The sequence below is a fragment of the Nerophis lumbriciformis genome, linkage group LG34 (genome assembly GCF_033978685.3).
Source record: "Nerophis lumbriciformis linkage group LG34, RoL_Nlum_v2.1, whole genome shotgun sequence".
NCBI classification, from domain to species: domain Eukaryota; kingdom Metazoa; phylum Chordata; class Actinopteri; order Syngnathiformes; family Syngnathidae; genus Nerophis; species Nerophis lumbriciformis.
Genome location: NC_084581.2, coordinates 18,536,136 through 18,562,703, shown reverse-complemented (window position 1 = coordinate 18,562,703; position 26,568 = coordinate 18,536,136). Strand labels below are relative to the sequence as shown.

Below are 26,568 nucleotides of genomic sequence, written 5' to 3'. Positions count from 1 at the left end.
GCGAGGCGCGACACACTGCCAGTCCGTCATCAGGGTAAATGCCAAGGTTCAGATTGAGGCTAGCGAGCTGGGAGAAGAGGAAACTCCCAACGAGTTCACACGTTTCTGCTCCGTCAAAACTTCCCATAGTGACGTCAAATGTTGCATTGTTCTTTTTTTGCCATGGTGTACTGTTGTGGATGAGAATGGAGTTTTTTGCGTGGATGATGATGTTTCTTTCGTTGCCTGTGATTGAGTCGTAGTCTGAGGCGAAGTCTAGTGCTTGAGTCAGTAGGTCTTGCGTGATGGAAGGGTAAAATTCCTCGATATCAAATGAGATAAAGTTGTGCTGTTGTTTGTCTTGGATGTTGTTGAACCATTTGATTACTGCTGCTGTATTTCTCCATTGGTTGAGTGGTGTTTTGTCCTTGATTTTTGTGTTGACTCTGTCCAGGATTATTTTGCTGATTTTTCCTATTTCAGATTTAGTTGGGTTTATTAGTCGGCATGTTGGGTTATTTGCGAAGTTGGGTTTGTGGTCCTTCAATGTGATGAAGGCTTCCTTGTTGGCTGTGGCGTCCACCCTGTCCTCAATGTCCAGTTCAGCCGCGATCCTTTTATTTTCCAGGTGGATGTTCTGTAAGGTGTTGGGTTGCGCTTTTTTGTATGATTTGGTGATGCTTCTGTCCAGTAAGGTGTGGTGTTCTGGTATGTCCATTCTATAGAAGTTTGTGGTTTTATCGGTTTTATTGCCCTCTCAACGGGGGGTGCTTACAAACATCAGTTGTCTACCAATCTATGGTAATACGCAAGGACATTAACACATCCGACACATATGTAGGATTAACCGAGGGAGAATTCAAAACCAGATGGAACAATCACAAGGCTTCTTTCAGGAACAAAAACCTGCAAAATACCACAGAACTCAGCAAACACATTTGGGACCTCAAAGACAATAATGTTGAATATTCAATAACATGGCAAATTCTTGCATCCAGCACACCTTACAATAGTGGTAATAAAAGATGCAACCTATGCTTGAAAGAGAAACTGTTTATTATTTACCGTCCAGACCTGTCATCCCTCAACAAGCGCAGCGAAATTGTAACAGCATGCCGCCATAGACGGAAACACCTCCTAGGTAACACATGAGCCAATCACCACGCCCCTACGCCAGCCTGTACCCACCCACTCTGTGCCCTATATAAACCATGATATGCGAATGCTCCCATTAAAATCTCCTGATGATTGAGGGTACCCCTCATGAAACAGGCCTGTAGAGATGAAATAGTCTTGTGATTTTTTTCCCCACACATACATATATTGCGCTCTACTACGGTATCGAGCACTATTTTTTGGATAACCTTATTAAGACATATATATATATATATATATATATATATATATATATATATATATATATATATATATATATATAAATAAATAAATAAAAGAAATACTTGAATTTCAGTGTTCATTTATTTACACATATACACACACATAACACTCATCTACTCATTGTTGAGTTAAGGGTTGAATTGTCCATCCTTGTTCTATTCTCTGTCACTATTTCAGAACACACACATTATACAAATATACATTATAAAATCAATAAGAAAACGGGAGCTCTAATTTGGGAGTCTGAATTAGGATCAGAAGTTCCTATATAAACATTGCGTACTCACGTCGCCATTTTGTATTGATTACTGCAGCTGTGCACTGGATTCATTCACAAATACAAACTACAACTCACAAACACTTTAGAGTTAGGCTCCACCATCAGAATGTGTACTTAAACTTATAAAGATCACATGGATATTATTCAGTGAGTTGATTCACCAAAACTAACCTGTTATACAGGAGGAAAAGGCACACAGGACGTTTCAATTGTTCACAGACTGGTCGCTCTCATCAGAATGACAAGACACTTCCGGTCTGCAGGTGATAGCATTCAATTGGGAAGAAACGCCCTACTGCCCCCTACTGACCAATGTGAATACTGATAAATGTGTAATGACAGCTCCAAAAATGAATTCAAACCACAAAATAAAATAAATAAATCAACACAAAAATGTGACACATTATGGGTGGGTCACATATGCATGTACAGTAGATTGCAGTATTGTCCTGTTTAAAAGTGTCACAACATTGCTGTTTACGGCAGACGAACTGTTTTACTGTAAACGAAAACTTGACTGCTGTTGTTGTGTGTTGTTACTGCTCTGGGAGGACGTTAATAAAACTGCCTAACAATAAACCCACATAAGAAACCAAGAACTCGCCCTCCATCATTCTACAGTTATAACGTGATTGGGCAGGCATGCTTTATATTGTGGGAAAGCAGACGTGAAAACAGGCTGTCAACACGTCACTCAGGTCCGCATGGAGCTGGAGGGAGCGTGGCCTCCAGCTCCGCTTGAATTTCGGGAGATTTTCGGGAGAAAATTTGTCCCGGGAGGTTTTCGGGAGAGGTCTCCCGGAAAATCCGGGAGGGTTGGCAAGTATGAGTTAAAGTAAGTTAAAGTACCAATGATTGCAGTGAGCAGCAGCGGTGGCCGCGCCCGGGAATCATTTTGGTGATTTAACTGACCTGGGGATAGGTTGATTGGCAACACTAAAATGGTCCCTAGTGTGTGAATGTTGTCTGTCTATCTGTGTTGGCCCTGCGATGAGGTGGTGACTTGTCCAGGGTGTACACCGCCTTCCGCCCGATTTTAGCTGAGGTAGGCTCCGGCGCCCCCCGCGACCCCGAAGGGAATAAGCGGTAGAAAATGGATGGATGGAACTCCCAATTCCAACCCTTGATGCTGAGTGTCAAGCAGGGAGGTAATGGGTCCCATTTGTATAGTCTTTGGTATGACTCGGCCGGGGTTTGAACTCAAGACCTACCAATCTCAGGGCGGACACTCTAACCACTAGGCCACTGAGCAGGTCATATCAATATCAATTAAATCAGGTAATATCAATTAAATTGTTATGTTAGGCATTACCTTCATCATAGGCGACAGGGAGATAGGACAGTGTTTCCTCTGACCACCACAGTGTGTAGCTGAGGAAAAAACGACAAGAAACAGTTCACATACACACGCATTGACACGCCTGTACCTCGTCCCTCGAGACACCACATAACCTAGATAACAAAATTGTCAACTACTATTGGCTACAACTAGCACACAACTCCGCCGACGCATCAGTCTTTTGTGCAATGAAAGCTTTGTGTGACAGTTAATTTCTCATAATGATAGCGAGACCTTGTAAACCTGGAAAACTGGGTCTACTTTTGTGCAAGCATAAGTAAGAATAACAATAATAATTGATTGGATTTATATAACACCTCCAGACACTCAAGGAGCTTTACAGCGAGAGCCAATTTAGAGACGTATGGGCACTTCACGTTGCTCTTTCACCTGAATGCACTTGCGATTTATGCAGACCATTAAAGACACATTTACAAAGGGTGATGGTAAGCTGCATCTGTAGCTACAGCTGCTCTGGGGTAGACTGACAGAAACCTGGCTGCCAATTTGTGACAAAGTCCTCTCCGACCACCAGCAAAAATTAATTCACAGTTATACACCAGTGTGGAGGACAATGGAGGCAAGGTGGGTGAAGTGTCTTGCCCAAGGACACAACAGCAGTGACTGGGACAGAGGAAGCGGACTTCGAACCTGGAACCCTCTGGTTACTGGACGACCTGCTCTATCTCCTAATCCACTGCCGCCCCATGAGGACAAACCAAACAAGCACACAAAAGATAAAAAGATCAAATCTGATCAGGAAAGCAGGATTTTGCCTTATTTATAAACTGCCCATGCAGCATGTTTACCTGCGTCGGTCTGTGGGTAGGACCATGGTGCTCTTCTGATGCAGGTAGAAGTCAGTGGGTAGCTCCCATAAGTGTGGGCTGGACTCTGCCGGCTGGTAGACTTGGAGAAATAAGTTGATGGCATCCTGTCGGTCAGCATCTGGAAAAACATTCATGTTTATTTACAGTCCCTTGCAATGTATCTAAATTTGACCCCATGTAGAACCAGTAAAAAGAAGACAGAAAAAAGTAAAATAAAGTAAAATAAAAACCAAGAGGGGAACGCACTTCCTTAGAATTGTGTCTATCATTCACAATGTCTATGCATGACAAGAACACATATGCCTTTCTTTTTTTATGCATTCTAAGGAGAGGGCTAACAATGCAGCTAAAAGTGTTACGCCCATAAAGCGTTTTAAAAAAACATCCAAAAGTCGCCAACAATACTCCATTCACAGGTTGTGACTTGCATATTAACCGAGTATTAGCGATAATGTTATTATAAGCACTAACCCCAAGGAACTACTCTTAGTGACACCGCGATCACAGAGATGTAAGTAGCTTATGCAGCTATTGACCGCCGCTGAGCTGCTGCATCACCTCTGAGTTGGTAAAAGTTAACTCTAGATCATAAATCATGCCTCTCACTTGTATAGGACAAGGTTGTGGCCATAATGTGTGAAGTTGGTCAACTTTGACATTCAACTTGTACCCTGAGATCGCTTGTTTGCACCCAACTTTTTTTTTTTTTTTTTAGGTGCATGAACATTGATTAATTCCTCAAACGGTATGATATAAAATTCCCAATAATTGGTATCCCAGTGAGAACCGACGTTGTACAGTAAATTATTGCTTTATTATCATTGTAGTTTGTATTTCTTGTTTAGCACTTAGCATTAGTGCTAATTGCTGGATCCGCTCATCACTCCGATTCTAAAACTTGTAGATCATCCTCCTTATATTCAGGCTAAAAAATAAGGTTCTGGATGATCATTTGACCCAAAGTAGGCGTTGGCTCAAGAAAAAATTGCAATACTGAAATAAAAAGTTGTCATTTTCTGAGAATAAAGTCAAAAAGGTCATAAAATAAATACAATTAAATATTATTACATTATTATAATGTACTGTGTTATTAAAGTACAATATTTACAAGAATATCCATGTATGGTAAAATAGATTTCTTAAAACATCCTTAAAATTGAGCCTGTTTGATAACCTGAATACTGAAAAAAGGTTAATGTTTTCCATCAGCATGACTAAGAAATGCAATCATGTATGAAAATGGCTGTGCCACTCTCTGATGCTAGTGTGTGCACCTTGAACAACACCCACCTTTCTCCCTTGACATTTTCAGTCTGAATAAACAGTAGGTTACATTCCCTTCTCTGCACTGCGGCCAACCTAGAGATGCCTTTTTTTCCCAAATAGAGTAAATGACGACAGTCAAAAGGCACACAGACCCAATAAGATGTACAATGTCAAGTAGTGAGGCTTAATGCACGAGACACAGCTATCATGTCCATTTCAGGAGCCGCCGACACCATTTTTAGCTGTTAGTTGCATTTTCATAGACATACTGTATCTGTTAAATTAGGGCGCTATTAACAGTGCTTGAAAATGGAAAAGGCAGGCATAGCAGATCAACTTTTGTCAAGCATCAAGCTTCTTCCAGCACAAATACATGCTTGGGATCTGCACTGAGCTCTGAAAAAGCATTGGTTTGTAAAGAACCTCATTGTGAGCTTCTTTGTTATGTTGATATCCCCTATGCATTATTTTACATGATGTCTAGCAATTGTATTGAAATGCTAAGAGTTCCAAGGTAATCTGAATGTTTTATCCTGAAATACATTTGAAGGGGACTCTATAATGTTCTGCATGAATCTCAAGTCTGTTCAGGTGAAAGAGCAATGTGAAGTGCCCATATGTCTCTTTGCAACACACACCAGAGAAAGCGTTGCTGTAGTAGCGTGACAGTGTCTGCATGATGTCTTTGGAGTGCTGCGTCCACGGAGCGATCTTCCGGTAGGTCTTGACCCTGTGTACCAGCTGGGAGCCGCCATACTGCAGCGACAGGGTGTCTCCATGGTCCTCGTACAGCTCCTCAAACAATCTAAAGCATACAAAATATGGCTGGTTTTACACATATAAGCACTTTTGGGGTTATAAGTGGCTTATTTTTAAAAAAAGAAAAAAGAAAAGTGCTTATGGCACATAACACTATGTAAGAAAAAATCGGGCATATGACAGTCCTATCTATAAATTACTCATTAATTGATGACCACATACAATATGGTTCTAAATGGTTAAAATAGTTTTATTTTTGGCTTAAGTCGCTTATAAATGCACAACATATTACATATTTCTCGCACTTTATAATAAAACAAATGTAATCAATTTCAAAACTTGACCCATACAAATTTATATTTAGGACCACATAATTGGAAGCAGTATATCAGCACTTGTATAAGACAAAAACAAAGGACGTTGTGTTAACCACACAAACACAAAATATTACCCTGAAGAAAAATAAACATTTATTGTCTTACATACTCCCATTTTATTTAAAAGTGGATCAAGATGTAACGGGCCTGTTGGTTATGTCACTAATGCTTGTGCATGAAAAAAAACAAACATTCTAACTACTCCTCTTACTCCTTCAGTGGTAATAGGAGTACAAGCAGTAATTCATCAGGATCATATGAGTGGTATTGGACATAATGTACGTTATCAAGGGGTGCACAACTGAGAACAGATGATGGGGGAAAGGGTGGGAGAGAACAATCTTATCCTGCTGAGGGGGACATTTGAGAAGAATAGATTATGTGATTATGGCTGGTGCACATACTTAACTGCCACTAATGATGTGGCTTATTTATTAAAATCCAAAATTAGTAAGGTTTATGTGACATATATTGATGTCCTCATAGAGGCTGTAAATGTGTCATTTAGAAAAGTGTCAATGGAAAGAAAAGTTTTTACTTGTGATCAAAAAGCTAACAAATTTAAAGAAAGGGCTGATACCTCACACAGTCGGTGTCAAATTGGAGTTTGGGCTTGTCAGTCATTCCCAGAGCATACAGCTGATAAGCAAGTGCACACTTGCCCACCATGAATTGGGCGGTGTTGGTTCGGTCCAGACAGTCCACGCAGTTAGTCCGCAGCACACCGGTCTAGATAGAGCAACGCAATGGATGACACAATTTAAAAATTCTGTCCGATACAAAATTGATTTTTGGTTAAATGTCAAGAATTCAGAGAATATCCATCAAGCATCTAACTGGAAATCTAAAAAAATAGCGCTTTGGTTAACCAAACTAACCTGCACTCGTCCACAGACTGTAACGTGTCCACCCAAATCTCCCCATCTGTGGGAAAAATGACTTCAGTTGTACACAGAACAAAATGCACTGTAGAAAAAATAAAACAATGTCCAGTACATCCATTCTTTTACAAGATGTGTAGCTCAGAGGGGTCAAACTCGTTTTTATTGAGGGGCCACATCACAGTTATGACTGCTTTTCGAGCTTGTAACAGTGAATATATATGTGTATAAATGTATAATTGCCTTACAATAGTATTACACAATTCCCTATGCAATTTATGATTCGATTGTTTATGTACACATTTATGGATAACTTGTTTTGAAATCATGTATTTTTATAAAAAAAAATTGTAATAATGATAATAATGAAAAAATTTATGGTTGCAACGATTAATAGATTAAATCGATTAATTCAATTAGAAAAGATAAATAAATAATGATAAATGGGTTATACTTGTATAGCGCTTTTCTACCTTCAAGGTACTCAAAGCGCTTTGACAGTATTTCCACATTCACCCATTCACACACACATTCACACACTGATGGCGGGAGCTGCCATACAAGGCGCTAACCAGCAGCCATCAGGAGCAAGGGGTGAAGTGTCTTGCCCAAGGACACAACGGACGTGACTAGGATGGTAGAAGGTGGGGATTGAACCCCAGTAACCAGCAACCCTCCGATTGCTGGCACAGCCACTCTACCAACTTCGCCACGCCGTCCCCAAGAGCTTTGATTTATATTCTGTTGATTGGATTAATCGTTTTATGAGTATAACTAATACAAATTAATAAAATCTGGACTATATGGAGCGTCCGGAACTTTAAATACGCAAACATAGTTTGCTCAGCTGATGCAATAAAGAGCACAAGAGAACAAGTGTGTGCTGTGATCTCTGTAATGGCAAACAGTGGCGATTTTATTATTTTAAATATAGAGTATATTTTTTTTATTAATGCACACATGCTAAAAGTGCAATTTCAATGTTGATTATGTGGGTTATGGCAAGCAGAATATTTTTATTTCAACTACTTCCCTAAAATAAACATTGGGATTATAAAAACTGTTTGTCTATGCATGGTGCAATCGTATAGTATGTAGAACAGGCTCCACTGAAATGGCAGCTGGTTCTATCAGGTCTGTGCTCTTTTACTGTCTTTTATGTCCTTGGTGTTCTTTGATGTTTCCGTCTTGTGTTTTTTACCTTATTTTTGTGTACTTTTTGTACCTGCACTACAAGCACATCATTTCTATAATGTGGGATTAATAAAGTTTGTCCTAACCTATTATACAACAGTTTATTTGAAAAGCCCTGCAGTATGATGATGAGCAGGTACATGAAAGTAAACTATTGTCGGGAGTCTTTTTTTATGTTAAGTATCTGAAGGGCTCTGATTACTCCCTAAATATATCAACAAAGTTGTTAAATTGGCAACACTAATAATCCCTCCTAGTACATCCCTCTCTCGGGTCTCGGGGTGGCAGATGTAGTGCATTATAATGTGTTTATTAGTGAGGGTAAACATGTAGCACCAAATGTATTGTTTTCTATGCTTACTGTTTTTGTGTGCATACCCTGATAAGGAGGGTCACATAGAGAGTGGGCATTATAAGAAAATGAGATGGCCAATTAATATGGTGGCAGCCCAGTTTTTGTGTTATGTAACAATGTTGGGCCAAAGCGATTAAAATGTGCAGACAATGGCGGAGCTTGCATGAAGAGAAGGCAATCTACTTGGCTCCGTAGAGGACTATTCACAGCGACACAGCTGCCACTGGGCATCATTTCCATTAAGAATTCAAAGCCTCAGACTATGAAAATTAAGAAGCAGCTATAAATGTAATAATCTTAACTTTGGTAAAAACTTTTCAGAATATAGATATCCTATAGGTTTTATAATCGTAAGTGAAATGGTCGACGACTTCTGAAAAATGATTTGCTCATTCCCACCAGTGACCTTGAACATATTTCGCTTAATGGTGGCTCTGCTTTTTTTAACCAAGCGTGCTCAATTTGTACGCCCATGTGCTTGCCAGTCCACCAAAGGTGTGTACCAAATGTGGTGATTCTGCCTAATACCCAAAGTTACAGTGGGTGTTTTGTGGAGCTGCGCGAGGAATCTCAAATGTATCTGACTAAAACAACAGCGCCACCATGCTGTGTATTTGTCAAAAAAATATAGTGCAGGCAACACAGAAGGGAGGCATGTTTTGCCAATTTTTCACACTGTGAAATGCAGTTGTTCATGAGTATAATAGTTTTAAGCTTCCTTACAGAAACACAGTGTTACCTCAACTTAAGAGTGCCCTAACTTAAGAGTGTTTTGCGATAAGAGGTAACTCTCAACTAACTGTTATGTTTTAAGTTGCAAGCAAATAAATATTTGAGTTTCAAGCAATCAGTTGGCGTAGCAAATGTCACAGTGAAATCCCTAAGATTCGCATCTGGTCTTAGTCGCTAGCATTAGCTGATAGCTAGAAATTGACATAACTTTGTTTTTACAACTCTCGACGAGAGAGTTGTAAAAACGTTGTTTTTACAACGCTCGAAGACCTCTATGAAGAAAACAAGCAAGGAACCCAGATTTCCCTTGCCCGGACGCGGGTCACCGGGGCCCCCCTCTGGAGCCAGGCCCGGAGGTAGGGCACGATGGCGAGCGCCTGGTGGCCGGGCCTGTCCCCATGGGGCCCGGCCGGGCACAGCCCGAAGAGGCAACGTGGGTCCCCCCTCCAATGGGCTCACCACCCATAGCAGGGGTCATAGAGGTCGGGTGCGATGTGAGCTGGGCGGCAGCCGAGGGCAGGGCACTTGGCGGTCCGATCCTCGGCTACAGAAGCTAGCTCTTGGGACGTGGAACGTCACCTCGCTGGGGGGGAAGGAGCCTGAGCTAGTGCGCGAGGTGGAGAAGTTCCGGCTAGATATAGTCGGACTCACTTCGACGCACAGCAAGGGCTCTGGAACCAGTTCTCTCGAGAGGGGCTGGACTCTCTTCCACTCTGGCGTTGCCGGCAAAGAGAGGCGACGGGCTGGGGTGGCAATTCTTGTTGTCCCCCGGCTCAGAGCCTGTACGTTGGAGTTCAACCCGGTGGACGAGAGGGTAGCTTCCCTCCGCCTTCGGGTGGGGGAACGGGTCCTGACTGTGGTTTGCGCTTACGCGCCAAACCGCAGCTCAGAGTACCCACCCTTTTTGGATTCACTCGAGGGAGTACTTGAGAGTGCTCCCCCGGGTGATTCCCTCGTTCTACTGGGGGACTTCAATGCTCATGTTGGCAGCGACAGTGAAACCTGGAGAGGCGTGATTGGGAAGAATGGCTGTCCGGATCTGAACCCGAGCGGTGTTATGTTATTGGACTTTTGTGCCCGTCACAGATTGTCCATAACGAACACCATGTTCAAACATAAGGGTGTCCATATGTGCACTTGGCACCAGGACACCCTAGGCCGCAGTTCCATGATCGACTTTGTAGTTGTGTCATCGGATTTGCGGCCTCATGTTTTGGACACTCGGGTGAAGAGAGGGGCGGAGCTTTCTACCGATCACCACCTGGTGGTGAGTTGGCTGCGATGGTGGGGGAGGATGCCGGACAGACCTGGCAGGCCCAAACGCATTGTGAGGGTTTGCTGGGAACGTCTGGCAGAGTCTCCTGTCAGAGAGAGTTTCAATTCCCACCTCCGGAAGAACTTTGAACATGTCACAAGGGAGGTGCTGGACATTGAGTCCGAATGGACCATGTTCGGTCCATTCGAACACCGGCGGTGAGGGATGCCGTCAAGCTGAAGAAGGAGTCCTATCGGGTTCTTTTGGCTCATAGGACTCCTGAGGCAGCGGACAAGTACCGACAGGCCAAGCGGTGTGCGGCTTCAGCGGTCGCAGAGGCAAAAACTCGGACATGGGAGGAGTTCGGTGAGGCCATGGAAAACGACTTCCGGACGGCTTCGAAGCAATTCTGGACCACCATCCGCCGCCTCAGGAAGGGGAAGCAGTGCACTATCAACACCGTGTATGGCGAGGATGGTGTTCTGCTGACCTCGACTGCGGATGTTGTGGATCGGTGGAGGGAATACTTCGAAGACCTCCTCAATCCCACCAACACGTCTTCCTATAAGGAAGCAGTGCCTGGGGAGTCTGTGGTGGGTTCTCCTATTTCTGGGGCTGAGGTTGCTGAGGTAGTTAAAAAGCTCCTCGGTGGCAAGGCCCCGGGGGTAGATGAGATCCGCCCGGAGTTCCTTAAGGCTCTGGATGCTGTGGGGCTGTCTTGGTTGACAAGACTCTGCAGCATCGCGTGGACATCGGGGGCGGTGCCACTGGATTGGCAGACCGGGGTGGTGGTTCCTCTCTTTAAGAAGGGGAACCGGAGGGTGTGTTCTAACTATCGTGGGATCACACTCCTCAGCCTTCCCGGTAAGGTCTATTCAGGTGTACTGGAGAGGAGGCTACGCCGGATAGTCGAACCTCGGATTCAGGAGGAACAGTGTGGTTTTCGTCCTGGTCGTGGAACTGTGGACCAGCTCTATACTCTCCGCAGGGTCCTTGAGGGTGCATGGGAGTTTGCCCAACCAGTCTACATGTGTTTTGTGGACTTGGAGAAGGCATTCGACCGTGTCCCTCGGGAAGTCCTGTGGGGAGTACTCAGAGAGTACGGGGTATCGGACTGTCTGATTGTGGCAGTCCGCTCCCTGTATGATCAGTGCCAGAGCCTGGTCCGCATTGCCGGTAGTAAGTCGGAGACGTTTCCAGTGAGGGTTGGACTCCGCCAAGGCTGCCCTTTGTCACCGATTCTGTTCATAACTTTTATGGACAGAATTTCTAGGCGCAGTCAAGGCGTTGAGGGGATCTGGTTTGGTGGCTGCAGGATTAGGTCTCTGCTTTTTGCAGATGATGTGGTCCTGATAGCTTCATCTGGCCAGGATCTTCAGCTCTCACTGGATCGGTTCGCAGCTGAGTGTGAAGCGACTGGGATGAGAATCAGCACCTCCAAGTCCGAGTCCATGGTTCTCGCCCGGAAAAGGGTGGAGTGCCATCTCCGGGTTGGGGAGGAGATCTTGCCCCAAGTGGAGGAGTTCAAGTACCTCGGAGTCTTGTTCACGAGTGAGGGAAGAGTGGATCGTGAGATCGACAGGCGGATTGGTGCGGCGTCTTCAGTAATGCGGACGCTGTATCGATCCGTTGTGGTGAAGAAGGAGCTGAGCCGGAAGGCAAAGCTCTCAATTTACCGGTCGATCTACGTTCCCATCCTCACCTATGGTCATGAGCTTTGGGTTATGACCGAAAGGACAAGATCACGGGTACAAGCGGCCGAAATGAGTTTCCTCCGCCGGGTGGCGGGGCTCTCCCTTAGAGATAGGGTGAGAAGCTCTGCCATCCGGGAGGAGCTCAAAGTAAAGCCGCTGCTCCTCCACATCGAGAGGAGCCAGATGAGGTGGTTCGGGCATCTGGTTAGGATGCCACCCGAACGCCTCCCTAGGGAGGTGTTTAGGGCACGTCCGACCGGTAGGAGGCCGCGGGGAAGACCCAGGACACGTTGGGAAGACTATGTCTCTCGGCTGGCCTGGGAACGCCTCAGGGTCCCACAGGAAGAGCTGGACGAAGTGGCTGGGGAGAGGGAAGTCTGGGCTTCCCTGCTTAGGCTGCTGCCCCCGCGACCCGACCTCGGATAAGCGGAAGAAGATGGATGGATGGATGGATGTTTTTACAACCATGGGAAGGAAGAAGGTAGTGTGAAGGACAGTGCTGATAAGAAGATGTGGATGATATTCATTGAATTAAAGTAAGAAATCATCAAAACATGACAGGGTAGGTAGCCCATCCATCCATCCATTTTCTACCGCTTATTCCCTTTGGGGTCGCGGGGGGCGCTGGAGCCTATCTCAGCTACAATCGGGCGGAAGGCGGGGTACACCCTGGACAAGTCGCCACCTCATCGCAGGGTAGGTAGCCAACCTGGCAAAACTAAATGAGCGTAACACTGCTAGTCTGCACAATACTGAAACAGAATTAATCTAACGCCAGCCGAAAATGGTAAAATAATACCTCAACGGGGGACATTTATTAATGAAACTATGAAGAAGCTGCTGATGGTGTGTTTGACAGAGAAGCAGCTGGAAGGAGATACCATAGAAGTCCACCCTCCAAGGAAAATGTTATACATTATTAATACATTACTTGATATAAGTAGTGTATTTGTTCGTAGTACATTCTATTGCATTGTTTTATACCGTTTTTATTATCTAAAAGTGTGTTCTTTTTAAAAGACATGTTGCATGTTAAACTAGAGCTGTTTTTGGTGAGTCATTTTCAATGGGTGATACTGATTTGAGATTCAAGTGTTTTATGTTAAGAACTCTATCACAGAACCAATAAGTTGCGGTACTACTGTACATAAAAATTGTGTAAAACCCCCAGAACCTTCTGCTAATCACTTTCCTTGCCGGTGTTACATAACAGAGTCTCACCTGTCATCGGGCCTGAGGGTGTGACAGTAGAAGTCTGATCGATTCACAAAAAATCCAGTACGTTTCACCACATTCTCTGCGATCATACTCAGACGGTCCAAAACATTGCACAGTTTACTGCAAAGGTGAGAAAAAACATAGTTTAGGTAATTGTTTAAAACAAAAACTCAAAATCAGTGTGGTGCTGAAATGATAAGTTATGCAAATATAAAAAAAATGTTGTAATTGTTTTATATTTAACACAGAGCTATGTTTTAAAGGTATGAGGAGCATTGAACTTGATGAAAAGTGGCCAGGCGACATTTTGAATAAATAATATTCCATCATAAATAATGCTAGAGCTATTATTCTGTTTCCAAATGTCAATAATACAATCACATTTTGCTTTGGTTTTACACTAACAAAGCCTGGTTCCCAACCTCTTGGTATATCGGGCCATGTCCCATGCGATGTAGTCAATGCAGTGCTGAGGCGGCAGGAACTGGTTGAGGTTAATCACAGCGGGGTACAGCTCTTCACTCAAAATCTTTTCATGTTTCCTTTTTTCTCGTTTCTGCGACACAACAAAGAGATGCACATTACATGTATGAATGATTTTTCGGTGATCTAAAAAGGGACGTAGGGGGGGAATTAATGGGCGCATTATTGTACAGCTTTAATAGGATTCCATCCATCCCTTTTCTACTGCTTGTCCCTTTCAGGTTCGCGCTAGGTGGGGTGGGAAGGTTGGCCTGGAGCCTATCTCTAGTTGTATAAAAAGGTCCTGTGAGGATACAAGTAGATGTTGTGTGAGGCATGTTAGCTTTAATGCATTCTGACATTGGGTCGTCTCCATGAAGGAGAAGCAAGATATACACTACATAGCAAGAAGTCCGGAATGATAGATAACACTTTATAACCAGGAGTCCTGAGTGACAGATATACTTTATAGAAGGGAATCCTGACTTATAAATATAAACTGACTGTAGCAAGGAGTCATGACTGATAGATACACTATATAGCAAGAAGGTCAGAATGATAAATATACACTTTATAGCAAGGAGTCCTGACTGATAGATATACACTACATAGCAAGAAGGCTTGAATGATAGATAAACACTTTATAGGACGGAGTCCTAACTGATATGCACCACTCTCATTTCTTAATTAATAATTAATCAACCAGGAATTGGACTAGAACACTTAAACGTTCATCTTACTAAGGCAGTTTTACAAGTGTATTCTTTCCACTCTGTAAGAAAAGGTTAAAATACCATTTTCTGCTCCACAGTGCACAAAGCAAGGTGGATGGGTTGGTGTGGAAAAACTCTGACACCAACCCCCAGTCAACTCAGCGGAAACATTTTAAAACAAAAATGTTCTCTGATTTGTTTGGAGGCTTTAAATGTACAAACCCCGTTTCCATATGAGTTGGGAAATTGTGTTAGATGTAAATATAAACAGAATACAATGATTTGCAAATAATTTTCAACCCATATTCAGTTGAATATGCTACAAAGACAACATATTTGATGTTCAAACTGATTAACTTTTTTTTTTTTTGCAAATAATCATCAACTTTAGAATTTGATGCCAGCAACACGTGACAAAGAAGTTGGGAAAGGTGGCAATAAATACTGATAACGTTGAGGAATGCTCATCAAACACTTATTTGGAACATCCCACAGGTGAACAGGCAAATTGGGAAAAGGTGGGTGCCATGATTGGGTATAAAAGCAGCTTCCATGATATGCTCAGTCATTCACAACCAAGGACGGGGCGAGGATCACCACTTTGTCAACAAATGCGTGAGCAAATTGTTGAACAGTTTAAGAAAAACCTTTCTCAACCAGCTATTGCAAGGAATTTAAAGATTTCACCATCTACGGTCCGTAATATCATCAAAGGGTTCAGAGAATCTGGAGAAATCACTGCACGTAAGCAGCTAAGCCTGTGACCTTCGATCCCTCAGGCTGTACTGCATCAACAAGCGACATCAGTGTGTAAAGGATATCACCACATGGGCTCAGAAACACTTCAGAAACCCACTGTCAGTAACTACAGTTGGCCGCTACATTTGTAAGTGCAAGTTAAAACTCTCCTATGCAAGGCGAAAACCGTTTATCAACAACACCCAGAAACGCTGTTGGCTTCACTGGGCCTGAGCTCATCTAAGATGGACTGATACAAAGTGGAAAAGTGTTCTGTGGTCTGACGAGTCCACATTTCAAATTGTTTTTGGAAACTGTGGACGTCGTGTCCTCCGGACCAAAGAGGAAAAGAACCATCCGGATTGTTATAGGCGCAAAGTTGAAAAGCCAGCATCTGTGATGGTATTGGGGTGTATTAGTGCCCAAGACATGGGTAGCTTACACATCTGTGAAGGCACCATTAATGCTGAAAGGTACATACAGGTTTTGGAGCAACATATGTTGCCATCCAAGCAACATTACCATGGACGCCGCTGCTTATTTCAGCAAGACAATGCCAAGCCACGTGTTACATCAACGTGGCTTCATAGTAAAAGAATGCGGGTACTAGACTGGCCTGCCTGTAGTCCAGACCTGTCTCCCATTGAAAATGTGTGGCGCATTATGAAGCCTAAAATACCACAACGGAGACCCCCGGACTGTTGAACAACTTAAGCTGTACATCAAGCAAGAATGGGAAAGAATTCCACCTGAGAAGCTTAAAAAATGTGTCTCCTCAGTTCCCAAACGTTTACTGAGTGTTGTTAAAAGGAAAAGCCATGTAACACAGTGGTGAACATGCCTTTCCCCAACTCCTTTGGCACGTGTTGCAGCCATGAAATTCTAAGTTAATTATTACTTGCAAAAAAAAAAAAAGTTTATGAGTTTGAACATCAAATATCTTGTCTTTGTAGTGCATTTAATTGAATATGGGTTTAAAAGGATTTGCAAATCTTTGTATTCCGTTTATATTTACATCTAACACAATTTCCCAACTCATATGGAAACGGGGTTTGTACAATGGACATTCAATGCTCCTCAGGGACTACAATATAAATATTTTGTAGTTTTTTTTTTTTTTTAAAGTTTATTAATAACTAACTCCAGGCTTGTGCTTTGCTTTTTCTTTGTCTTTTCAATATTTGCTCTATGTGGTTGAACTGCCAACACTGATGAAATCAAGTGGAACGTCAGTATACATAAGACAGCTCATTAACAGTGACACTAGCTCCAAAACATTGTGTGATTATACACTTAAGGACTAAGTGTCAACACACTGTTTATCAAGTGTTTTTTGTTTTTATGTTGTAATATTTAAGTGGTTGATTTCTTTCTACACTTGTGTGACTGAATTAAGAATGCTGAGACACATTTGGTTACTGTGGAAGGAGCGTGGTCCACGCGTTCCCTGCGGGCAGGGCGTGTGCAGGTGCCGGCCATGAAGCAGCAGACAGGTGAGTGGATATTTCAGCTGGAACGAGTTATCTGATCACCTGTTCCTTTATTAGCAGCGTCGGAGACCATGAGGGGAGGGTTGGTGGAAGCAAGGAGGGAGAGTGAGAATAAGAGGAAAAGACGACAAGACAATTGCTGAAAAGCACAAAAAGATTGAAAATAAACCCGATTGTAAACCTGAACCCGAGGGCGGTTGGCCGTGATCTGTTGGTCCGAGAAGAAACCAGCATAGAGACTTTCACAAGTGGCACCCAATGTGGCGCAGAGCAGAGACATCTGGAGCGGGGGCGACGGCCTCCATGCAGCGCATGGCGGAGGCGGAGGACCCCCACGCATTCCTGGACGTCATCGAGGCCACGGGAACCTCATGCAAGTGGTCAGAAGAAGAGTGGGGCATAAAGCTGCTGCCGCTCCTGGTGGGGGAGGCGCAGCGGGAGGCGTTGAGTCTCCCGGCAGCCGCCCGGATGCAGTACCCCAACCTGCGCCGCGCCATCCTGGATCGGGTTAGAAGCAGCCCAGAAGATCACCGCCGACAATTCAGAGCCATGAAGTTGGGGCCAGAGGACCGTCCCTTCGTGTTGGCGCAGCAGCTGAGGGACGCGGCAACCCGATGGCTCCAACCAAATGGACTGGACCCGAAGATGCTAGAGTACATCGTGCTCGAACAATTCATAGACGCTATCCCGGCCAGGACCTCCGTGTGGGTGAGGTACCACCGTCTCCAGGACGTGAAGATGGCGGTAAACCTGGCGGAGGATCACCTGGCGGTCCAGCGGGAGGCGACCGCAAAGATGGCCGAAAGGCCCACCCCAGCACCCCGCCGACGACTCGCGCCGCAGAAGGGGACAACCCTGGAGCAGCGACCGCGCAAGGCCGAGCCACGCGGATCCAGCGAGCAGGGTACCGGCGCTGCGGTGAGGGGGCTTCCCTCGCAGATGGCACTTCGAACACCATGGCCGGTGTGCTGGGGGTGCGGATAGCCCGGACACGTGCGCCGGGAGTGCTCCTTCATGGAGGTGGGGCAGGTGATGCGGGTTGTCGGGCCCCCAGCACCCACCCCCGATGTGGGGGAGACGTACTGTGTCCCGGTAAGGGGGTACATACCGGGCGATGGTGGATTCGGGCTGCAAACAGTCCATGATCCACCAAGTAGACAAGACAGCAGCGATCGCATCCTGTCCACCCCCCAAGACAAAAAAAGAGGGGAGGCAGTTTTTGGGGCTGGCGGGATATTACCGTCGATTTATTCCCCGGTTCGCGGACTTGACCAGCCCACTGACTGACCTCACCCGAAAAGCTGCTCCAAATCTGGTCCAGTGGACGGAGCAGTGCCAGCTGGTGTTTGAGAAGGTAAAAACAGCACTCTACGAGGAGCCGGTACTACACATGCCTAACTTTACCATCCCTTTCTGTCTGCAGGCGGACGCGTCGGGCCGGGGACTGGGGGCGGTGCTGTCCCAGCGGGTGGAGGGCGTCGACCGCCCCGTGCTGTACATCAGCCGGAAACTGAGGGAGTGGGCACGGACGGACGGCTGCTCGGCCTGAGTCTGACGGTGGAGGCATGTGGAAGGGGCGTAGTCCACGCGTTCCCTGCGGGCAGGGCATGTGCAGGTGCCGGCCATGAAGCAGCAGACAGGTGAGTGGATATCTCAGCTGGAACGAGTTATCTAATCACCTGTTCCTTTATTAGCAGCGTCAGAGACCATGAGTGGAGGGTTGGTGGAAGCAAGGAGGAAGAGTGAGAAGAAGAGAAAAAGACGACAAGACAGTTGCTGAAAAGCACAAAAAGATTGAAAATAAACCCGATTGTAAACTGAACCCGAGGGCGTGTGGCCGTGGTCTGTTGGTCCGAGAAGAAACCAGCATAGAGACTTTCACAGTCACTTTTTGTTGTTAATTCTATTCTAAATTGTTAACACTTCCTTGTGTATCAATAACATGTATTGGATATGATTTGATGTAAATCTTGGAGAAATCTTGCGCCAAAGTAACATTTTTAACCTGCTTTCTGAATATGCCTACAAACGGCTTGTTTGTGGGGGCTTTGCCCTTAGATACACCCTCTCAATCAAAGTTCTTGTTACTCACATGCTGGCTCAGCGATTGTTAGTGACATGTAAAAACAACAATCCAGAGAGCCTCTGTAAATATGTCTTTAAGTTGATGCAAATAAATGTAATTGATGAAATATTGAAGAGTGTCTGACAAGTGACGAACACGTGACAAGTGGAATTGGAATCCGTCGCCGAACAACATAGAGAACAGCATCATGTGTGTACATCTGGCAAAGTATATTAGATGGAGATAGTTGTAGTAGGTCATTGATGTAAATATTAAATAATCAAACCTTCAGGCAGACCAAGGTTATTGTCAGATGTAGGGGATTTCACATGTACACCAACACGTTGTTTTCTTGACACCAAATATGATTCCAGCCAGTTTAAGAAATTCCTCAACAGTATAAAATTGGAAAGTTTTGTTAATAAAGTTGTTTGATTTTTGATGTCGAATGCCTTTGTTATATCGATAAATACTGCCCCAACACCACCGCCAGCATCAATAATTGATTCAACATATTCCAAGAAGTAACAGAGCTGTCTCTGTAGAATGACATTTTTTAAATCAAAATTGCACTGGGCTAAATAAATTATGTGGACTAATGTTCAGGTGGTCCAAAAAAATTTTCAGGTGGTCAATGAGTTTAATCAGAACCCATTTTTCTGATACTTTTGAAATTATAGGCAAGTTTTTTTTTGGCCGGTACTTGCTAATTTTGATATAGTTCTCATGTTTAAAGATCGGCGTAACAATACCAATCTTCCATGGGTTTGGGAAAATACCTTCCCGCAATGATTTATTAATAATACTTGTGATTGGATTAATGAGTGTCACATATCTCATCAACTGTAGACTTAAATACTTATGTAAGATTAAGAACTTGGTTCATCATATCAAAAGGATTTACATGATCAGTAAAAATTGCAATTTGTAGTTGCTAGAGTATTTACAGATTCCGACGCATGTATTTAATGCATGCGTCATTTCACTTCGATCATTTATTCGGTTTCCATTCAGTTGAAAGAAACGTAGTTGTTTTCAGCAATGGAAGTGAGGATTTATATCTTAGAAGCTGCTTCACCATGTTTACAACAACACGTTTGTTGTAATTTGCACTCAAATTCCAGCCAGTGTTGTACTTAACTGTTAAATTCTTTTTTTTAAATCAAAAAAGTCTGTTCAAGACTTTGACCACTTCCTGTAATGCCAAGCACTGAAATGAGGAACCGATAGCTACTTAGTTTTTCTGTCTGGTTATTCGTGTTTACATCGGCAGTGGTGCCATTACGGTATTAAGTTTCAGTGCGGACACCTCCTCCACGGCTGGTCGACGGCCATCCTGCCTTTTCTGTCAGCAAAAGGAGCAGGAGCTTACATTAAGTGATGGACTTTTCTGATTCATTGTTTTGATGTGGATATGTAAAGTGTAACGTACTTCAAGCTAAACACACCAGTTAGGGTAATACAATTTTGTATTCACATTTTTATCACGTCCTGATATTTAGTCTATTTTTATTTCTACTTTTTTAGGCATGTATACATTTTATTTCATTTTTTTCATATCATTGTTTTCTGTATTGTTACAATTGTCTTGGGCTACAAAGGGAACATTCAAAAATAGTGACGTCACTGTCAAACAAAGCTTGTGGATATAGCACCGCCTTATGGAATATTTACAATGAACCCGCAACCAAAATTAAAATTTTTCTAATCATTTTCTAATCATCTTTTCTTTAAAAGGGAATGGGTTTCACTATGTAAAGTGCTTTGAGTCAATAGAGAAAAGCGCTATATAAATAAGTCTTTTGAACTGTCTTTTTGAAAGGAACTCCTTCTCAAGATTTGGCTCCCTTCAAAGAGCCATAAATCCCATCTCTATTGCCTTCAATGTAAATGTTTCATTTATTTAAGTTTTTTAAGAAGTAATTCCAGACTCTCCCTCAGCAGTGCTGAAATTCTGGTTCACACCCTGGTCACATTCCGTTTGGACTACTGTAATTCTCTACTCTTTGGTTTACCTGACAAGTCCATCCATAAACTACAACTGGTTCAAAACGTTGCTACCCGTGTCATTACTAGAACCTCCTCCATTAGTCACATAACACCTGAAAACTGTTTGTTTGGGGATGCTTTGCCTTGAGATACAAATGATGCCCTCAACTTCACTGAGCTGTTTTGAAATTTAGTTCTCGGTCTACCTGTTTCTACCTGCTGCTCCCTGGCTGCCTCGTGGCTTTCGACCTCTATTAATTATAGCCTTTAGTCCACGTCTCCTGTGGCACCGTTTTTCTCGCAGTGAGCTTTGACTGGACTTTGAATGCTGCCACGTCCTGCATCCTGGCTGGGGTCTATGGAGGGCTAAATAGGACAAAATTAAATAAATAAACAGATCTTTAAACACTTTCTTAAATGTGTCATTACTTTGTATTTGTTTGTTTGATGTTTTTTTGAATTAATTACACATTTAGTAATTATTTTAAGATGTATTTATCAAACAAATGTTGTCCCATTTGGCCTAGTCAGCATTTCATGAATTTAATTTAAGTGTCAAACACAGCGATCAAAGTCAGTGGACGTATCCTAACACCTGATTGGTTACCTAGCACTTTCTCTTGTCGACATGAGAAGCACAGGATTACCTATCGATATCTTGGTCTGTATCTGTGGAAATAACTCCAAACAACTTCAATTAATTCCTCTACTTTAAGTGCTACATGCTCTGGGTCAGCAGGTGCCACTTACAGTTACTACACAAGGTCTAAAATGTCTACCACCAAATCTCGAAAAAGTATAAGTATACCATATATCGTTGAGCTGCCAAAAGACTTCCAAAGTTCAGACCAAATCAATGATTGGACTGGTTTTGTGTTAGCGCCAGCCACTGACTTTAAAGGGTGAGAGTTTGACGGATAGAATCAATTAATGAAGCTGTGTGTAAGAGTTTCATGAATTTATTTTAGCTGTCAAAATTCAGACGTCACTTCTTGTCACCGGGAGGACCATGAAAAAAACACCAACTCTTGTCACCGGAGTGTTGAGTAATTTTGAGGTTTTCTCGACCACTGAATGTGATCACAGCTGCAGGACAGCTTGCCAACATCTTCAATTTAAACTCTGCCCGACGAGAGGCATAGATTTGCTATAATAGCAGATTGAAGGTGCCACTGGCTGGGGGATAACTAGCTAAGATGCTAGTTCAAAGCGGTTGCCTACAAACTCAAAGCAATACAGAGCTCAGGTCATGGGAGTTTGGACCAGTTTTAAGTGTTTCTAATCACACAAAGTGATCTCTAAGACAGGCTGACACAGCTCTGAACAACTTAAAGTACGATATTTGTTGAAATAAAGAAGTTAGAAGTGCTGCAAGTTGTCAAAGCCAACAACGTCAACAGCGTTCAGTTGGCTGCTCAGCAACAATGAGAACAAAACTCCCAGCTCGGCATGTTCGGGCTTACTAATTGGGTTTCGCGAAACAAATTATTTGATGCATGTTGTAAAAATGTTGGTGCAAAATATTAAAATGATGATGGAAATCATTTAAAACTTAAAATAATCTAAAATTAGATATTAAAGGTCTACAATCAGACAGCGAGAGAGAAAATATTTTTTCGATGAACTAGAGAAGTTCAAGATCAAGTGAAGATTCTCAGAAAGGACAGCACAGCAGTAAGACAGGAGATGAAGTTTTGGCAGAAGGAAATTGCAGCATTGTACGAACAGTTGAAGGCCATGCAACAAGACAACACCGATCTGGAGAATATCAAAGGAAATAGACCAGTCATTATACACAAATTAATGATATCATTGTTGCTGGGCTGTGTATCATTCCAGATCCTATGCCAGAGCAGTTGACCGTAGGAGAACCAAATTAAATGGATGTTGCCTCAACAGAGCAAAAAGTAGTCAACATTCTGCAATCAAAGGATGTCGATATTAACACCTTTGACGCGTGCATTCTACTGAATGGATCAAGCTACAACACCACACCAGGCATCATTCTGAAGCTCACCAACAGGAAATACAAAATCGCACCGCTGAAATAGGAAAAGAAGCTGAAGGGTAGAAATGTGTACATGAATGAGCACCTCACTAAACGCAATGCTGACATCGCCAAGAAAGCTTGTGACTTGAGGAAGCAGGGAAAAATTCAGGGAACTTTTAGCTCCAACTACATAATCTACATCAAGCTGAATGGATGTCCAGAAGCAAGAGTACTTGTTGTCAAAGACATCAAAGATCTGGTCAAATATTAAAATTCATAGCGCTTTGACAACAACAATAATGGAATCTGACAGGGAGCAAACATCTCCATTTTACATCAATGCTACAACTTTCCAAGGGATTACTGAACAAGTAGACCTGAATTTACAATTACAATATGACACATCATATAATTACAGTTTCTCTTTACAGCATGTCTGAAAAGGAGTAGGAAGAAGCAGAGCTCATTTATTCCTAACCCTTTTCGCACCATAGCAAATACTAACACATTTGTTACTACTCATTCTTTAACTCAACCATAAATAAGTAAATAAATCAGTTAATGAATAAATTGACGAATGAGTAAGTAAATAAATATTAAATACATGAATAATACATAAAAGTATCAAATAAATAGTTGAGTAATTTATGGTTCACATTATGAGATGAAAACAATTTCCTCCTTTTTTAATAATAAGGTTCAAGATGTTTATTTTATTTTTTGTACTTTGTAAATGCTTTACATTTTAACAGTTTCCTATAGTGGATCATATGTGTACATTGTTTGATATCTTTGCTTAAGCCTTTACAATTTTTCTTTAAGGTTGTATTTATCCTCTTTTGTTGAGAATAACTGTTGTACATTCTTGGAAAGTTATAGTTTGCACCAAATCACTGAATTTAAATATTTTTTAAGCAAAAAATAAAGGGTTTGAATGTTCTCAATAGCCAACGTTACGTATTATTCTAACTGACTTTTTTTTGTAACACGGCATGTGAATCAAGCGTACTTTTGTAGTTATTTTCCAATATTTCTACACAATAACTCAGATATGGTAATGCTAGCGAGCAGTAGAGAATATGGAGTGATCATTGGACACTACTGGACATTCATAAAGCAACACAAAATATTGCTGAAGAGGAAAATAAGGAGCTGAAAACCTTTTGCCTCATAGACCTTAAAAGACTGGAATTAAAAAATGATATAGATCCGGGTACAATTTTTTTCTCTCACATCAGGAATAATTGTTTATTTATTATACAGATATACAATTAAATAGCAACATTAAACCTGATAACATTTGTCTGTGTCGTCATTTGCTGACGACACAGCTGTGGTGGGCCTGATCTCACGTAACGATGAGATGGCCTACCTGAGTGAAGTGAAGAACCTAGCACTATGGTGTCACGAGAACCACCTCGCCCTGAACGCCAGCAAGACCAAGGAGATCATAGTGGATTTTAGGAGACGGGGGGCAAGGAACTACAGTTTACTCAGCATAGACAGGACGCCAGTCGAGAGAGTGACCAGCTTCAAATACCTCGGAGTGACAATATCAGAAAACCTGTCCTGGACCACACACATAGACAACGTGGTGAAAAAGGCACGACAGCGTCTCTACTTCCTCAGGAGACTCAGGAAGTTCAAACCAAACCACATGATCCTCAGAAACTTCTACTCATGCACAACAGAGAGTGTCATGACTGGAAACATCACCTCCTGGTTTGGGAATAGCACCGCACACGACCGCAACAGACTGCAGAGAGTGGCCAGATCAGCCGGACGCACCATTGGAAGTGTGCTCCCAACCATCTGCAACATCTACACCAGGCGGTGTAGATCCAAGGCCAAGAGGATAGTGAGGGACTCTAGCCACCCAAGCAACTGCCTCTTCTCACTGCTGCAGTCAGGCAAGCGCTACCGGAGTCTATTGGCCAACACGGAGAGACTCAGGAGGAGCTTCTATCCCCAAGCCATCAGACTGCTCAACTGCACCGCTGATTAACACTTTATCACAATTGCACAAAACCGCACGCACAAGAATCCCTTTACTTACCACTGTAATTACCGGACTACAATACTCTTCATTCAAAGACTGTAAATAATGTAAAAACAAGAGTATAATGAAGTCATACTGTTCCATTACCTCTGTTCATACTACTGTCACTACTCAACTGCCAAAAGAACTATAGACACCTTAATATTTATTACTTCCTGTACTGTATATACTGTGTATACTGTATATACTGTTATACTATTTGATATTGCACTGGTACTGTATGTGACTACTGTACTTTTACTTTTACTTGTACTGATACTTCTACCATAACTACTGGGACTTATTGTGCAACTTATTGTCTTGTAATTAATGTACATCAGAGCTATTCAAATGGTTGTATTTTTTGTATTTAGTGTATTAGATTCAGCAATTAGTGTTTGGATCCCACTGTACGCAATATCTGAAGAGCATGGAAAAAAGCATTTCACTGTGGTGTACTCTGCATGTGACAAATAAAACCCTTGAACCTTGAACAAAATGTCAATTATTCATTTCAACAGCAGAAGTTTGTATGCAAACGACATACTTGCCAACCCTCCCGGATTTTCCGGGAGACTCCCGAAATTCAGCGCCTCTCCCGAAAACCTCCCGGGACACATTTTCTCCCGAAAATCTCCCGAAATTCAGGCGGACCTGGAGGCCACGCCCCCTCCAGGTCCGCATGGAGCAATGTTGTTGTAATATATTGAGTTGGAGGCAATAAACAGGCGAGGGGATGAAGTACGTCTCTTTACTGTAGACTTCAGAACAGACTCACACACTTGACGTCAGGTGCGCAACACCACGTAAATCGTTGGCCAACCAAAAAGTAACCACAGTACGCTTGTGAGGGGCGTGGCCTGCGGACCTGCAGCGAGGCGGGACGTGTCGGGACCAGGTGAGTGGATGACACAGCTGAGTGTGTTTGTCTGATCACCTGTCGCTCTGTTAAAGGCAGCAGTCGGGAAGAAGAGAAGAGGTGGAGCACGAGCGAGAGCGAGAGCGAGAGCGAGACAGACGAACCAAAAGACACTTGCTGAAAAGCACGGAGACAACCAATTGCAAAATAAAGCATTGTTCTACACGATGAACGAAGCGGTCGTGTCCATGATTGGTGTCCAGAAGAACCCGAAAGTAAGGGACTTCCACAATTTGGCGCCCAACTCGGCTGGACCACCGGAGGCAAGGGAAGACGACACCCTGACGGCTCTCGTGGGAGCGCTCTCTGAGCTGGCAGCGACCAACCGCCAACAGTGCCAGGTCCTGCGGGCGTTAGCGGACCAAGGGGGCGGCGCACTGTCAGTGCCGACGACCGTCACCATCCCCCGCATGGGAGAAAAAGAGGATCCCCATGCCTTTTTGGACATTTTTGCGGCCACTGCGAGAGCATACGCGTGGCCGGAAGAAGAGTGGGGGGTGCGGCTCTTGCCGCTCCTGACGGGGGAGGCGCAGCGTGCGGCGCTCAGCCTGCCGGCGCCCTCCAGAGTGCGCTTTGAGGACCTGAGGAGGGCGGTGCTGGACCGGAC

At 43.4% G+C, this 26,568-nt stretch overlaps 1 protein-coding gene across 1 annotated transcript in view; it reads right to left on the bottom strand.

The window, feature by feature from the left end:
- fig4a (FIG4 phosphoinositide 5-phosphatase a) overlaps positions 1-26,568 on the bottom strand; it is a 106,799-nt gene that overhangs the window by 45,811 nt on the left and 34,420 nt on the right. The window contains exons 12-18 of the mRNA XM_061929907.2: positions 13,980-14,113; positions 13,561-13,677; positions 7,107-7,152; positions 6,809-6,957; positions 5,731-5,897; positions 3,806-3,944; positions 2,970-3,028 (exon numbers count right to left, since the gene is read on the bottom strand). Of these exons, the coding sequence (XP_061785891.2) occupies positions 2,970-3,028; positions 3,806-3,944; positions 5,731-5,897; positions 6,809-6,957; positions 7,107-7,152; positions 13,561-13,677; positions 13,980-14,113 (811 nt within the window). The remainder of the gene's footprint in view (positions 1-2,969; positions 3,029-3,805; positions 3,945-5,730; positions 5,898-6,808; positions 6,958-7,106; positions 7,153-13,560; positions 13,678-13,979; positions 14,114-26,568) is intronic.